Genomic DNA, 14,596 nt, shown 5'->3' with positions numbered 1-14,596 from the left:
CAGAGTTGCTTTGTCTACCGTCACCCCAGACTTTGAGACTCTTGTCAGGAGCAAACAACATCCCCAGTTATCCCGTTAGTTCCCTGGGATGTTAAGCTAAGAAGTCTGCTAAGAAGGATATATTATTTATTATTATTATTATTTTATTTCATTGTGTTTTTAGCCCTAGTTGCACTTTTGTTGCAACCCCAGTTATCCCATTAGTTCCCCCAAACCTACTGTCGGTCTGTTATGTTAAGCTAAGAAGTCTGCTAAGAGCCCGGAAAAGGAGCCGCGCCCACAGGAAGCAGCGATGGAGGGTGTGACAGAAATAATCGTTGGATTAGTCGACTAATCGAAAAAATAATCGACAGATTAGTCGACTACTGAAATAATCGTTAGTTGCAGCCCTAATTGGAAACGGAGATAACCTAGACTCTTTATTTTGACATCGGATGACGACGACATGACAGAAGTTGAACAGCGTGGGAAAAATTGTGTAAACTGGCGCGAGACATTGGTACGCGGAGGTACGCTCGACTATGGGAGGGCCTTAAGGCTACATCTAGGGATGTCCCGATCCGATCACGTGATCGGAATCGGCGTCGATCACGTGCTTTTCAGAGTATCGGGGATCGGGAAAAAATAATAATAAAAATCGGCAGTCAAAAAAAGAGAAATTTTATTCAACAAACATGACCATGTCCACGTCTTAAACTCATACGGAGGCCTTAGTTTTGGTTTTAAATTACATATAATATATCATCATTAATGTATTTATTGTCACACAGAGCAGAATAATTTTCCACAACAAACACATTCCCCTTTAATTTTCACCGTTGCAACAAACACCCCTTTAATTTAGACGCTACACGCGGCTCGACCACAACAACAACAACACGTCGCTCCCGAAACACGGTTAATATCCACTGACTTGAGCAGCTAGACTTAATGTCAGAGGTTTGGAACTAAGCATTTGAAAATAGAAAGTCAAGCCAGTTGCAATGTTTGCAAGGAGGACAGCCGGCTGGAGGCGAAGTTTTCAGACTAACTTTTGGAGGTCACGTTACGTGACTGAGGATGATCGTCGGCGTTTCAGACCAGAATGGACCATTACGTAAGTCGAACACTGAATGTATACTAATGTGCAAACATATATTGAAACTTTTAATATTTCTCATATGAAGCAGAAGCACATTTCTCAGGGTGAATGTAATAACAAAAGCCTCCGCGCTCGCGCCCCGGATATAGGCAACAGAGGGGCTTGTCTCGCTCTGCCAGTTTCTGACAAATGCGTCAAAATTGATTACTAATGTGAAAGATCGGATCGGAAACGATCGGATCGATAGATATTTAAAATCACATGCTCGGGATCGGATCGGAAGCAAAAAAAGGCGATCGGGACATCCCTAGCTACATCCGTATGACGGCCATTTTCCCCAGATAATGGACATTTGATGAAACGGAACGCTTAGGGGGGGGGACTCAAAATGGCTGCCGATAATGGCTCACATGAAAACAAAGGATATATAACTGTGTTATGATGATTTGATTTTTATTTAGTACATACAATTTATACAATAGTATAAAAACAAGGGGTACAAGGATAACATGTGAAAGTCTGTCGACTTGTTTCCAACATGGTCCCAAAATAGTTATAACTGAAACTAAAACAGAATCCATTATTACACAAATCATACCATCAAAACCTCGTCTCCAGAACTTACCTTGGCCCATTCCACACACTCCCATGTCCCGTTTCTCAGCACTGGAGGGGGTGAAGGGTGACATGGAAGAGGAGAGAGAACAAGGTGGTAATAAGGGTGTCATCAGCTGCTAGAGCTGCACACATGGTCAGAAAAAAAAAAAAAAAAAGATGAAAAAGAAATTCACAAGAGGCTGATTCTTGTTTTCATCAGAAAGAAACTAATCGAAACAAGGCGTCGTCAAAATGAATCATCACACCTAACATACCTAAATATAACTGAATATAACTATTAGGCCTATATGCCAGATAGGCCTATTGTTTGTGCAACGCTGGGATCTGCATTAGGGATGGGCGCGAGTGTTGCAGGAAGAACAATAGAAGCTGTGGAGCATGAGCCAACATTACAGGAGGTAATGTCATTATTACAAATAGTAACCGACTGTTTTTTTTTCTTTTTTTTAAGATATTTATTTTGGCGTTTTTTTTTTTGTATTTTATTTTTTTATTATTTTTTAAACAAACATATAAACAAACATTTGGCGTTTTATCGCTTTATTACTACTGGGCAGTCCAGTAGGGAGAGACAGAGGAGAAATGGGAGACAGAGTGGGGGGAAGACATTCGGGAAATAACGACGGATTCGGGAATTGAACCCGGGTCGCCCGTGTCGCGGCTGAGCGCGCTATGTGGTTCGCCACTGGGGCGCCCCGTAACTGACTGTTTTGACTGGCAATATGCATTAAAAAGGTGCTGTGAGTGGTATATTTATGTTAAGATAATAGCTCTACACTCCGACAGCCATCACTGGTGTGATGTACTTTGTGTTTACTGCAGAGTGGAGGGACTGGGAGACCCATGTAGTGGCACAGTGGTGTAGTGGTTAACACTGTCGCCTCACAGCTAGAAGCTCCAGGGTTCCATTCCCGCTTGGGGACCAGGTTTCCGCGTTGCCAGGTACCCAGGTGGGGCATCTCCCGGGCCTTTCTGTGTGGAGTTTGCATGTTCTCCCCCCGTGCTCGGAAGGGTCCCCCCCCCCCCCCCGATAAGATAAACCCAATGGAAAAACATGCACAACAGATCGCTAACGCTGTCGCGTCCCTGACGAAGACGGGCAGGAGCACTTGGATTGGTCCCCACGCCGACGCCCCCATCTGCTCCCGGGATGGGATGGGTCAAGTGCAGAGACTCAATCGCATTAGCGACCCATCAATTGCGTGTGTGTGTTCCTGTGTGTGTGCCGCCCATTGCATGTGTGTCACTGCATGCCAAATAAAGACTTCTCTAAAGTCCTGCATTATTATTTATTACTGACCAGACACTCTATATATCAGTGACGCCGAGATACATTTTTCCATAATGAAGTAAGAGTTTAAAGGTAAAATCTTTAACACCGCCAAACAGCGACCAAACAGCCCAGCTTGGTATTGCACTTTGCTTGCATGTTTTGATCTGTCTTGCAATAGAAACCCCTCCCCTATCCACACTCAACTCCAACATCAATGAAAATTCTTTTTTTTTTATGCTTTTATTTTTGTTCCCTGGACGTCGCTGTTGACGGCATTACAGATTGTAGCTTTAAGGAGAACAAAAGTTTGTCATAGTTCGCACTGAAAGCTGAAACATCTCACCTCGAGTTCCCTTCTTGTTGATCACACCGTCTGCTTGGTGGCGTTTCTGTTGAGAAGGTACAGGATACTGGTGATGAGGCAATCTAGATCCCTGATGAGTTAATCTAGATCCCTAATGAGTTCATCTAGATCTCTGATGAGTTAATCTAGATCCTTGATGAGTTAATCTAGATCCCTGGTGAGTTAATCTAGATCCCTGGTGAGTTCATCTAGATCCCTGATGAGTTAATCTAGATCCCTGGTGAGTTAATCTAGATCCCTGGTGAGTTCATCTAGATCCCTGATGAGTTAATCTAGATCCCTGGTGAGTTAATCTAGATCCCTGATGAGTTAATCTAGATCCCTGATGAGTTAATCTAGATCCCTGATGATGAGTTAATCTAGATCCTTGATGATGAGTTAATCTAGATCCTTGATGAGTTAATCTAGATCCCTGATGATGAGTTAATCTAGATCCCTGATGAGTTAATCTAAACACATCATTTAGACACCTTGCATGTTAGGATTTCCTTCAGATTCATGTTGGCACCCATGTATGGCCTAGCTAGCATGTTTATTTTTATCACTGACTAACCTGGTCTTCCGTGGTGCAAGAAAACATTTGGTCAATTTAGCCACATTTAGCGGCATCTCCCTCTCTAGTCCACCCTTCCTCTTTTTTCCACTGTTGAAACATTTCATTTCCAGTCATTTCCATCTGACGGTTCTGTGAAATACAAGCAGTCAGCAGTATGTCTTTTTCTCTCCCTCCCTCCAGCTCTACCCTTCCTCTTTTTTCCACTGTTGAACTGTTGCAACATTTAATTTCCAGTAATTTCCATCTGACTGTTCTGTGAAATACAAGCAGTAAGCAGTATGTATTTTTCTCTCTCTCCCTCTCTGCCCCACCCTTCCTCTTTTTCCACCGTCCATCTTCAAGCGCAGGTTATGCTTGACATCTGCCATTCCATTCGCCATCTCCACTGTCAATCAGTTGTATGGCCTGGTCCAAAAACACATCATTTAGACACCTTGCATGTTAGGATTTCCTTCAGATTCATGTTGGCACCCATGTATGGCCAAGGGGTGAAAATGGTAAAAATCTGCCATTTTGAAATCCAAAATGATGTAGGTTAGAGTTATCCGATCCCAAATATAATCGCATATTTGAATTCCCCACAAAAAAAACACATATTTTAGATTGATTTTCCCCAAAAAAAAAGTATGGCCCGCCCTAATAGCATAGGGACAAAAACTGCACATTGTATAGGTATGTACATAGGATCCAGTGCCTTTAAGCGATTTATTAACATGTCTATTTACCATGTCTATTCTAGTTATCTTTTTATCATTATTACTATCACTATTGTTTTTATTGCACAATCGAAGCGGGCATGGCCAACCGCATTTCACTGTATGCCCTGGTATGTATGCGATGAATAAAACTATTGAATCTTGAACCAATACATCATTCATCAAATGTTCCATGTGTTGAATTTTGGGAATATATTATATATATATCCGACCTAGACCGTGCCGCGTCACATATATGTACAGTAATGCATGTATGTTTTTGCTTTGCTCCACGTTGCCTAGGTGACCGTTCACGGGGATCCCAATGAACAAACGCGTGATTCTCACCAGATCCTCGATGATCTCCTTGATGGCGGCCACCAGCAGGATGAGGATCAGGGGCACCGCCGTGGGCGAGAGACCACACAGACATTTGGTCATTTAATTCAATTCAATTAAATTAGTCCCGCAAGGGGCAATTTAGAGCATGATACGGCAAACAGCTGCATTTCTACACTTTCAAGACAAAACAGGGACAAGAGACATACATGACACTTGTTCAAAGCACAAGTGACATGACACTGCCAGAATGGGATCCCTACATTGTTGATCTGTCAAGTCCAATAAATAAATAAATAGATTCGGTCAGTACAAAAAAAGTGCATGTAGGAGCCAAATCCTATGATGATAAATTGTAACTTTATTGCCCCCTTAGAAATGTGGTTTATTATGGTATTCGTGTTTTTATTTGTTTATTAATATTTGTCAATGAATTCCAAGATGGAGACTTACCTGGTCAACTCCCCTTTTTTCCCACGCTCCCCCTAACCACTCCTATAACATGGCAGGTAATTTAGAGTTCACGCAGGCCCAGGTGGAGCGGTACCATATAGTTTTTGACCGCACTCAATTCGCATTTGATTGACAGTTTAAGTTCATGTACATAACCCGTTTTGTTTGTTTTATAGTGGTAGGCAGCTATTGGGGCTGTTGTGACTCGCTTCCCAATAAATCCCGTTTGTTTTGAAAGTACATTGGACCAGCGTCATCTTTTCTTTTTGGATTGCAATTCGGAGCGTGTCGGACTAACAACGCATTACCTGGAGCCTCAAGGCAACTGCGGTTCGTATGATTGCCTTTATAGTGCACTTTCGTCATACATTTTTTAATCAAGGGGTCAAAGGTTGCATGTTAGTAAACTGACCATTCCTTGTACTGTGGGCCATTCACCAGTCGAACGGCCTCTGGAACAAACCCAAACTTTCTTCCGTTTGTTTTACAGGCAGGCTATCTAAAGCGCTTTCCTGAGGGCAGCAGGTCAAAACACACATGAAGGACATGTGTGGAGTCATCAATTATCTTATGTGCTTTCTTGAGCACTGTAGAACTGCATTAGGGATCTTTGTGTTCTGCCGATCATTTTTGAGCTAAGGTTGACAACACCTTGCAGTTTGTTCTCGTCTCTTTGACAGAGCTGAACGCTTTTATCCAAAGCTACTAACTGTACAAGTTCTGTACGACAAGTCAGCAGGAAGGGTACAACTCTTACAGCTGAGTGACAATGTTCATCAAACAGTGCTGCAACTTGGGTGCTACAGTACAGTGTTGAGTGCAGAGTAGTAGAGACATGTTAGTATAGTAGGTAGTAGGGCTGCAACGATTAGTCGACATAATCGACAATGTCGATTATAAAAAATCGTCAACGAGGAATTGTTGCGTCGATTAGTCGTTTAAAAATAAATATTATTATTATTATTTTTTTATATATATTTTTTTTGCACTACCTATCTTTGTGAAAGTGGCTTCTCAGCTCTGGTCCAGCTGAAGACTTCTTAGCTTAACATAACAGACCGACAGTAAGTTTGGGGGAACTAATGGGATAACTGCGGATGTTGTTTGCTCCTGACAAGAGTCTCAAAGTCTGGGGTGATGGTAGACGAAGCAACTCTGAGGTCATGCTCAATGTCCAATCTGTTCCTCTGCTCTGTCTTCAGCTGGACCAGAGCTGAGAAGCCACTTTCACAAAGATAGGTAGTGCAAAAATAAAATTATAAAAAAAAAAGTATAAAAAAAATATATAATTTCTTTATATAAATTTTTTTCGATTAGTTGACTAATCGAAAAAATAATCTACAGATTAGTTGATTAGTTGACTACTAGTCATTAGTTGCAGCCCTAGTAGGTAGTAATATAGACAAGGAAGATTATTTAGTGGAAGAGTGCATGATAGTAGAAGACAGTAAGAAGGTTAATGGTTGTTTCCCCCCCCCCCCTTCTTTCATTTCAGATATTGATTGAAGAAGTGAGACAAAACAATACGGTAGAAATACAAGAGATACTGTACCTTGTAGAAGTACAGATAAAACGGTACCTTGAATAAGTACAGATACCTTGTATTGTATAAGTACAGATACCTTGTATTGTATAAGTACAGATACCTTGTATTGTATAAGTACAGATACCTTGTATTGTATAAGTACAGATACCTTGTATTGTATAAGTACAGATACCTTGTATTGTATAAGTACAGATACCTTGTATTGTATAAGTACAGATACCTTGTATTGTATAAATACAGATACCTTGTATTGTATTGTATATATATATATATATATATATATATATATATATATATATATATATATATCGGTATATATATATATATATATATATATATATATATATATATATATATATATATATCGGTATATATATATATATATATATATATATATATATAATTGTATTTTCTATGTATATATATGTGTGTGTGTGTGTACAGTATATATATATATATAATTTTATTTTCTATGTATATATATACTGTATCTGTCTGTGTGTGTGTGTGTCCCAACGTTCATGAAAGAGTGCAATGTCCCACAGAATATCCATGAGCGAGTGAGTGAGTGAGCGAGTGATTTTGCGAGGCGTAGCCCATGGTGGCGGTTCCTGGCAGCGCCGTGGGGAAAACAGGACCGCGGTTCCTACATGGCTCACCTGGCATGATGGACGTACTGTAAACACCTCCTTAACCCCTGTGTCTAATACAACGTGTTGGGAGTGCAGAGCCGACACGACCACACATGACCTACCTGGAGCAGAGCTATACACAGGAAGAAGGAGTTGGCCGCTCTCCTGAACTGAGCGAACAGGAAGCGAGGCAGGAAGGTGAGGACATTGTACTTGGCGGTGCTTCAGAGAGAGAGAGAGAGACAGAGAGAGATAGAGATAGGGACAATCATAGAGACAGAGAGACACAGAGAGTGAGACAGAGAGAGAACAAGACAGATAACGAGAGGTAGATAGATAGAGACACACACACACAGACAGACAGAGAGAGAGAAAGACAGAGACAGACAGAGAGATAGAGACAGAGAGACAGAGAAAGTTAATATGATGTTGAACATTCCCCTTTGGTAGTAGCTACTGTATGATAAAAAGGAAATGTCAACCAAACGCATCCTTGTTGTAAAGTTACATGTATTTTATTGTGACAACTAATAAACAAACTTGAAACTTGGGATGGTGCACTCACTCACCTGACTTTATTAGTGCAGAACTTGGTGTGCTGCGGCTGACTGATGAAGATACGTCTGGCGTCGTCCAGCTCCTCCGGGGAGTGACTGGACGATGTCCCCCGTGTCCTCTCATAGCCTGGAAGTGTTGTCAAAAATATAGATTTTTCGATACATATCGATTCTGAATAGTTAAAACAGTTTCAATACTAATTTCCCGCAATATCGATACTTTCTGCACTATCGATTTTCAAAAGAAAAAATAATTTAAGTCACCTTTTATTTTACAAAAAGTGATGTTTGGTGAAAGTTAGATTTGCACTTTATTAATCCCAATAGGGAAATTCATTCTTGTTTGATGATCAAGAGGCACCTTTTATTTGTTTAAAGAGTATTATATATATATATTATTATTTTTAATTTTTTTAATGAAGATTGGTGAAAGTTAAGTTTGCACTTCAATCCCGATAGGGAAATTCGTTTGATTTTTTTTTTGTCAAATAAAAACAAAGTTGTATGTCAAGTTGCTTTTTTGTGGAGGACATCTTCAGTTTTGCAGGGTTTTTGGAGAAAGCGTGGCACTTGAGACAAAACACACTATATCCTATATAATTGTATATGAATTCCTCTTGTTTCTTTGTTCAGTGTTCACACACATTGCTTACAGCTTGTGTTATACGTTTTATTGTATTTTCTTTTTTTTGTGGCCATCTTGGTCTATATAACCTATTGTCAATGTCATAATTTGTCAAGTAATTTGTCAAGTATACTATTATATACTTATTGTCTATGCGTCTTGTAAGCCCATATGGGTTGGGCATACACCTGTATGTAAGACACGGAAATAAAAAAAAACATCAAATCAAATCAAATCATAGCCGGTGGAAGCGCGTGGCGACTCCTAGGTCGGGAACCGCTACATTAGAGCACGGCAGCACGCTGCTTTAATCTGCCGCTGTGACCGCTTAACTGGTCAGCTTAACAGACACTCCACACGGTCGGGGCGTGGTCTCAGGGAGAACACCCGGGTTTAGGAGGGCAAGGATCCCCTGGATCACATAAGCTGATCAGCGCTTTCAGATCCGCCCCTCATATCAGGAGACACCATACAATTTCAGCAATGTATTGATTGATTGATTGAAAACTTTATTAACAGATTGCAGAATGGGTACAATACAGTACGGCTCAATACACACAATTGTTAAGGGGATGCAGACCAGAGAAAGGCGTTTGTCTTGTTTACATCAGGGTCCCCCATTTTCAATTCATAATGACATTTATGACATACACAACATACATGACATCATGACATTTATGACATAGGGACATACAGGTATAATAGTACTGTTACATTTGTGACATATATGATATGCAAATATACAGTACTGTTACCCATAGACATAGCTGCCAACCATCCCGTTTTTCCCGGAATTGTCACGTATTTCAACCTTCCTTTCCGCCGTCATCCCGTACCCGTATTTTTCCCGTTTTTGATTATTTTCATTTTTTTTTACAAAATGGCTGCAATTCCCCTCCGTGACGACAGGTGGCAGCAGTGTAGATTAGACCGTTAGCACAGAAAGTCAGACGGTTGCCACCCCGAAGAAGAAGAACAGCGACCGGATTTGGTTTAGCATGAAATGTATTACATTCTACAACTACCTAGGCCTAAGAAAAATAATGGTGTTTCCGGTTGCCGACCGACCCTGCCGATTTAGGTGCGACCCAATAGGTTTTATGAGTTTAAAAAAATAATTATAAAACATAAAAAAAAAAAAAAATTTGTTTCAGAGAAATCTTAGTCAAACCTTTAGTATTATGGATATTAAACATGCTGGCAGAGTACATGCATCCATGTTGTTGTGAACATTTTAATTAAATAAAGAAATTCCCTATCCATAGTCGCCGTGGGAAAGAATAAAATAAAAAATGTAATTTAATAAATTCCCTACCTACCCATGGCCTTAACTGACAACCAACAGGAATTTTTATTTTTTTTTGTTATGCCGTACCTACAAAAGGCAGAGAAGCGATACCAGCAAAGTGGGGTTGTTCCCGGAGAGCTCGCTCTCGGCCGTGGTTCCTCAGTGTATAATGTATGGTGCTCTCCCTCAACATGCGAGTAGGGTGAGACAACACCATTCTTTAGTCCAAATAATACCCTACTTTATACTATATTATTGTCATTCGTTTAATGTAAAGTCAGTCCTACATTTTTGGCACTGCTTTAACGTTGCATTTACCCATAATAATGGAAATTAACATTTCTAACATTAACATTTAGTGTATGTTTAAAGTTGATACATTGAGGCATGGTAGAATTTCACTTTATATTACAGCAGTATCAGTTTTTTACATTACAATTAGTGCCCTCAGCTCGGAACTAAGCAAAATCTGCATATGGCTCGCCGACAACAAACTATCATTACACATGGGCAAAACAGAGTCCATTCTCTTCGGTTCAAATAACAAACTCAGCAAGACCGACGGCTTCTCAGTTACAGTGGGTGACAATATTGTCACAAGGAAAGAAGATATTACCTACCTGGGTTCCATCCTAGAGGCTAATCTTTCCTGTGACAAAATGGCATCCAATGTAATAAAAAAAGTCAACCAACGAACTCGATTCTTGTACCGGATCTCCTCTCTGGTAAACAAGAATACCCTGAAGACTCTGGCAGGAGCACTCATTCAAGGGTACTACGACTATGCTTGCACCTCATGGTACCAAAGCACCTCAAAGGCACTAAAAAACAAATTACAAACATCTCAAAACAAACTGGTCAGACTACTGCTTGACCTGACACCTAGAACACACCTCACCCCTGCACACTTTGCCAACCTAGGATGGCTTAGAGTAGACGACAGAGTACAGCAACTTGCAATGGGCCTGGTCTACAAGATACACTACACGACCAAGGTACCCATGTACATGACAAAATACTTCCCAAAGGTCAGTGAATACCACGATCACAACACCAGAGGGAGCTCCACAAATCATGTTAAACCCAGATTCGGCTCAAACAAGGGACTAAACACGTTTAGCAATTGTGCCACATCAATGTGGAACGCCCTACCCAAAGCTGTAAAGGAATGTGAATCACTACCCACTTTCAAAAACACTCTCAAAGAACACCTACGGGAGACTGCCATTCGAAACTGGCCCCTACAAATGTCCTAACCCAGTTGTACAGTAAATGACCAAGTATGGCTTTGTCAGTATTCCAATGTACAGTGTGTGTCCCCCTACCCAACCCCACCCCACCCCACCCACCCAACCTCCTCCAATGTACAGTTTCTACGTCAAATGTAACACTCTTTTTCTGGACACTTTCTGTATCACAAACAGTACTGTACTGTACAGTACTGTCATGAATGTATAGATGTAGCAGTACTGTCTATCTGTATGTCATGTATATCATAAATGTCACTATGAATTGAAAATGGGGGACCCTGGTGTAAACTAGACGAAAGTCTTTCTCTGGTCTGCATCCCCTTATTAACAATTGAATGTATTGAGCTGTACTGTACTGTACCCATTCTGCAATCTGTTAATACAGTTTTCAATCAATCAATCAATCAATCAATCAATCAATCAATCAATCAATCAATCAATCAATCAATCAACACAACGTTACCTTGGACCCGTGACCGCAGGTCCGACAGGGCTCTCTGCAGCGGCATCACGGTTGTTGTTGTGACGTCAGCCTCCCCCTCAGCCCTGCAGGCATGTTAGCTTAAGTTAACGTCGTTAGCATAGCTAGCTTCTCTTGACGTCTAGCGACAACAACGCCGCCGCCAGCTTCTGCTGCTGCTTCCTTCTCCTTCTTCCTCCTACATTCAGAGTCGGACAGATATCCGAGACATTACTACTAGTCTACACACAGTAGTTCTTCGCCACTACGAACTAAACAAAAGAAGCCAAGTCGCTTGGTTGTTCAGACTCAGAGGAGAGTGTTTCTGCTGCTGTGTGTTGTGTGTGATGACAGCCGTCTTCTTCCTCCTCCGCTGCTTCTCGACAGGCTTAGGACGCTGGTTGGCGTGTTACCGCCTCTTGCGGTTAGACTTGAGTACTGCACAATGCTCATGACTTGATTGATTGATTGATTGATTGATTGATTGATTGATTGATTGATTGATTGATTGATTGAAAACTTTATTAACAGATTGCGGAATGGGTACAGTACAGTACAGCTCAATACATACAATTGTTAAGGGGATGCAGACCAGAGAAAGACTTTCGTGTTGTTTACATCAGGGTCAGGGAGTGAGGTTCAACCTAGATTGATTGATTGATTGATTGATTGATTGAAAACTTTATTAACAGATTGCAGAATGGGTACAATACAGTACGGCTCAATAATACACACAATTGTTAAGGGGATGCAGACCAGAGAAAGACGTTTGTCTTGTTTACATCAGGGTCCCCACTTTTTCAATTCATAGTGATTCAAAACTACTTCAGATCAAAACTATTGTATTATAGCCAAACCGTATGGTGTAGGGTTCATCACCTTTTTTTATATAATTTCTTTATTTTGTTTTTGGTAGATTTGTATTTATTTTATACCGGGCAGTCCGGTAGAGAGAGAGAGAGAGAGAGAGAGAGAGAGCGGAAGAACGGGAGACAGAGCGGGGGGAAGACATTCGGCAAAGGACGGCGGGTCCGGGGATCGAACCCGGGTCGGCCGCTTCGCGACGCAGCGCGTTACATGGGTCGCCACTTGGGTGCCCAGGGTTCATCATCTTTGACGGAGGTGTAGATTGTTTAATTCTTGTACTGTTACAACCAGGCAATAAAGATAAATGTTTTAACTTAATCTTTGAGAGAATGTGTTTTATTTTGTAACATTGACTCGTTTCCATTGTAATTACTACAGGTAATTACTTTTTATCAAATGTAAAAACATAGATCTCATTTACTTATGCTCAACTCTGCTCTCGTCAAAAGTCGGACTAACTGAATAATAGACCAATTGACCAGGAGATCTCAGTTCGTCCACCTGCAGAGTGGCAGCATGTTTACTTTTATCGACAAGAAACATGTCACCTTAACACTAGCACAGCCGACAAGGGGTCACATGACCCCGAGGCATTTTCAATAAATGTATCCTCGTCACTCGGTCGAGCTCCAGCTCTGTCACTCAATGACTTTTCCTAAAAGTACCCTGTTTTATCTGCAGCACGGTTTCTGAAATTTCAAAATGACCTCAGGAAAATGTAATTAGAACGTTATTCCACATAATGGGCCGTTGGAACAGACGAAAGTCACAGCACTTTGCGAGCGTCTAGCGCAGGGGTGGCCAACCCGTGGCTCGCGAGCCGCATGTGGCTCTTTGCCCGTCAATGTGTGGCTCTTCCATCCAAACTATTTAAATAAAATAAAATTATAATATATATTTCTTTTATACATTTTCTTTTTTTTTTACGTCACTCAAACCTACATTTCATTGTGGTAAACCTCATATTTTTATATTCAGAGGTAATTATATAGTTTACACTGTTTATTTTTCTCATATTTCTCATATAAGCTGTGGGGTCGTCTGACCCGTTCCTGGGCAGGAATTAGTGGCATTTTCTCCACGGCTGTGCCGGTGTTAAGATGTCCAACAGCCAAATGTCTCAGATCCAATGTTGCTGAATCGAATGCATCGCCTGGATTCATCAGACCCACTCGTATTCCCCCTGTAGCGGAATGATAATAGGTTCAGCCAGACCTCTCTCCAGCGCTGGCACAGAATGAATGAATGAATGAATGAATGAATGAATGAATGAATGAATGAAAACTTTATTTAACAGATTGCAGAATGGGTACAACAATACAGTACGGCTCATTATACAACGGCATGCAAATTTCTCGATTCTGATTGGCCATTCACACGTCTTTATTGGTAACAATCCACGGTCCTGGGCTCAGGACCCGCCCACAACCAAATCACATAACCCTCCCCGGCTCACTCCGGGAGAAAACAGGATCGCGGAGATCAAATGGTTATGTTGAAAGCACCATAACGACTAAATATGAAGCGATTCTGTCAAGGGGAATGTGTTAGTATTTTAAACAATGTTGGATGATGTAATTGATGGGTCTTGACTCAATCTAGAACAAAAGAAAAATCGCGGATTGATTGATAGATTAATTGATTGATTTAAATTTCTTCCTTCCTACTTTCTTGCAGCGTTCTCTCTCACACTGTCCGACGCTGGCGTACCCACAAACACACACACACACATACACACACACACACACACACACACATACACACACGCACACACACACTGTGACACACACACACACACACACACACACGCACACACACACACACACACTCCTGTCTGCAACAGCGGGGGAGTCAGACTGAGAGAGAAGCAGCGCTGTTTTAAGTGAGCATGGTCTATTGAATTGATTGATTGGTTGATTGCTAATTTTATTACTGTACCCCTGGTTTCCAACTGGTTAAGTTTAGGCTAAAAGAAATAAATAAAAAAATAGG

General features: G+C 41.0%; 2 protein-coding genes across 2 annotated transcripts in view; both read right to left on the bottom strand.

Moving 5' to 3' along the window:
- Positions 1-5,028, bottom strand: part of LOC311225129 (phospholipid-transporting ATPase IA-like) — a gene marked incomplete at its 5' end in the record, with an annotated part of 50,924 nt that extends 45,896 nt beyond the window's left edge. Inside the window, 3 exons of the mRNA XM_084310334.1 lie at positions 1,707-1,747; positions 3,316-3,361; positions 4,936-5,028. Coding sequence (XP_084166460.1) covers positions 1,707-1,747; positions 3,316-3,361; positions 4,936-5,028 — 180 coding nt within the window. The remainder of the gene's footprint in view (positions 1-1,706; positions 1,748-3,315; positions 3,362-4,935) is intronic.
- A 2,600-nt stretch (positions 5,029-7,628) lies between these two features.
- Positions 7,629-12,057, bottom strand: LOC311225128 (phospholipid-transporting ATPase IA-like; the record flags this gene model as incomplete). The annotated part of the gene is made up of 3 exons (XM_084310333.1): positions 11,741-12,057; positions 8,127-8,241; positions 7,629-7,779 (listed from the first exon to the last, which is right to left on the bottom strand). Exons 1-3 carry the CDS (start codon positions 11,784-11,786, stop codon positions 7,629-7,631), a joined length of 312 nt encoding a protein of 103 aa, XP_084166459.1. The 5' UTR covers positions 11,787-12,057.
- Between the last annotated feature and the right edge of the window lie 2,539 nt (positions 12,058-14,596).

Source organism: Notolepis coatsorum, assembly GCF_963971535.1.
Source record: "Notolepis coatsorum genome assembly, chromosome: 3".
NCBI classification, from domain to species: Eukaryota; Metazoa; Chordata; class Actinopteri; order Aulopiformes; family Paralepididae; genus Notolepis; species Notolepis coatsorum.
The sequence above is the reverse complement of the archived record's forward strand: the minus strand, read 5'-3'. Positions and strand labels throughout refer to the sequence as shown.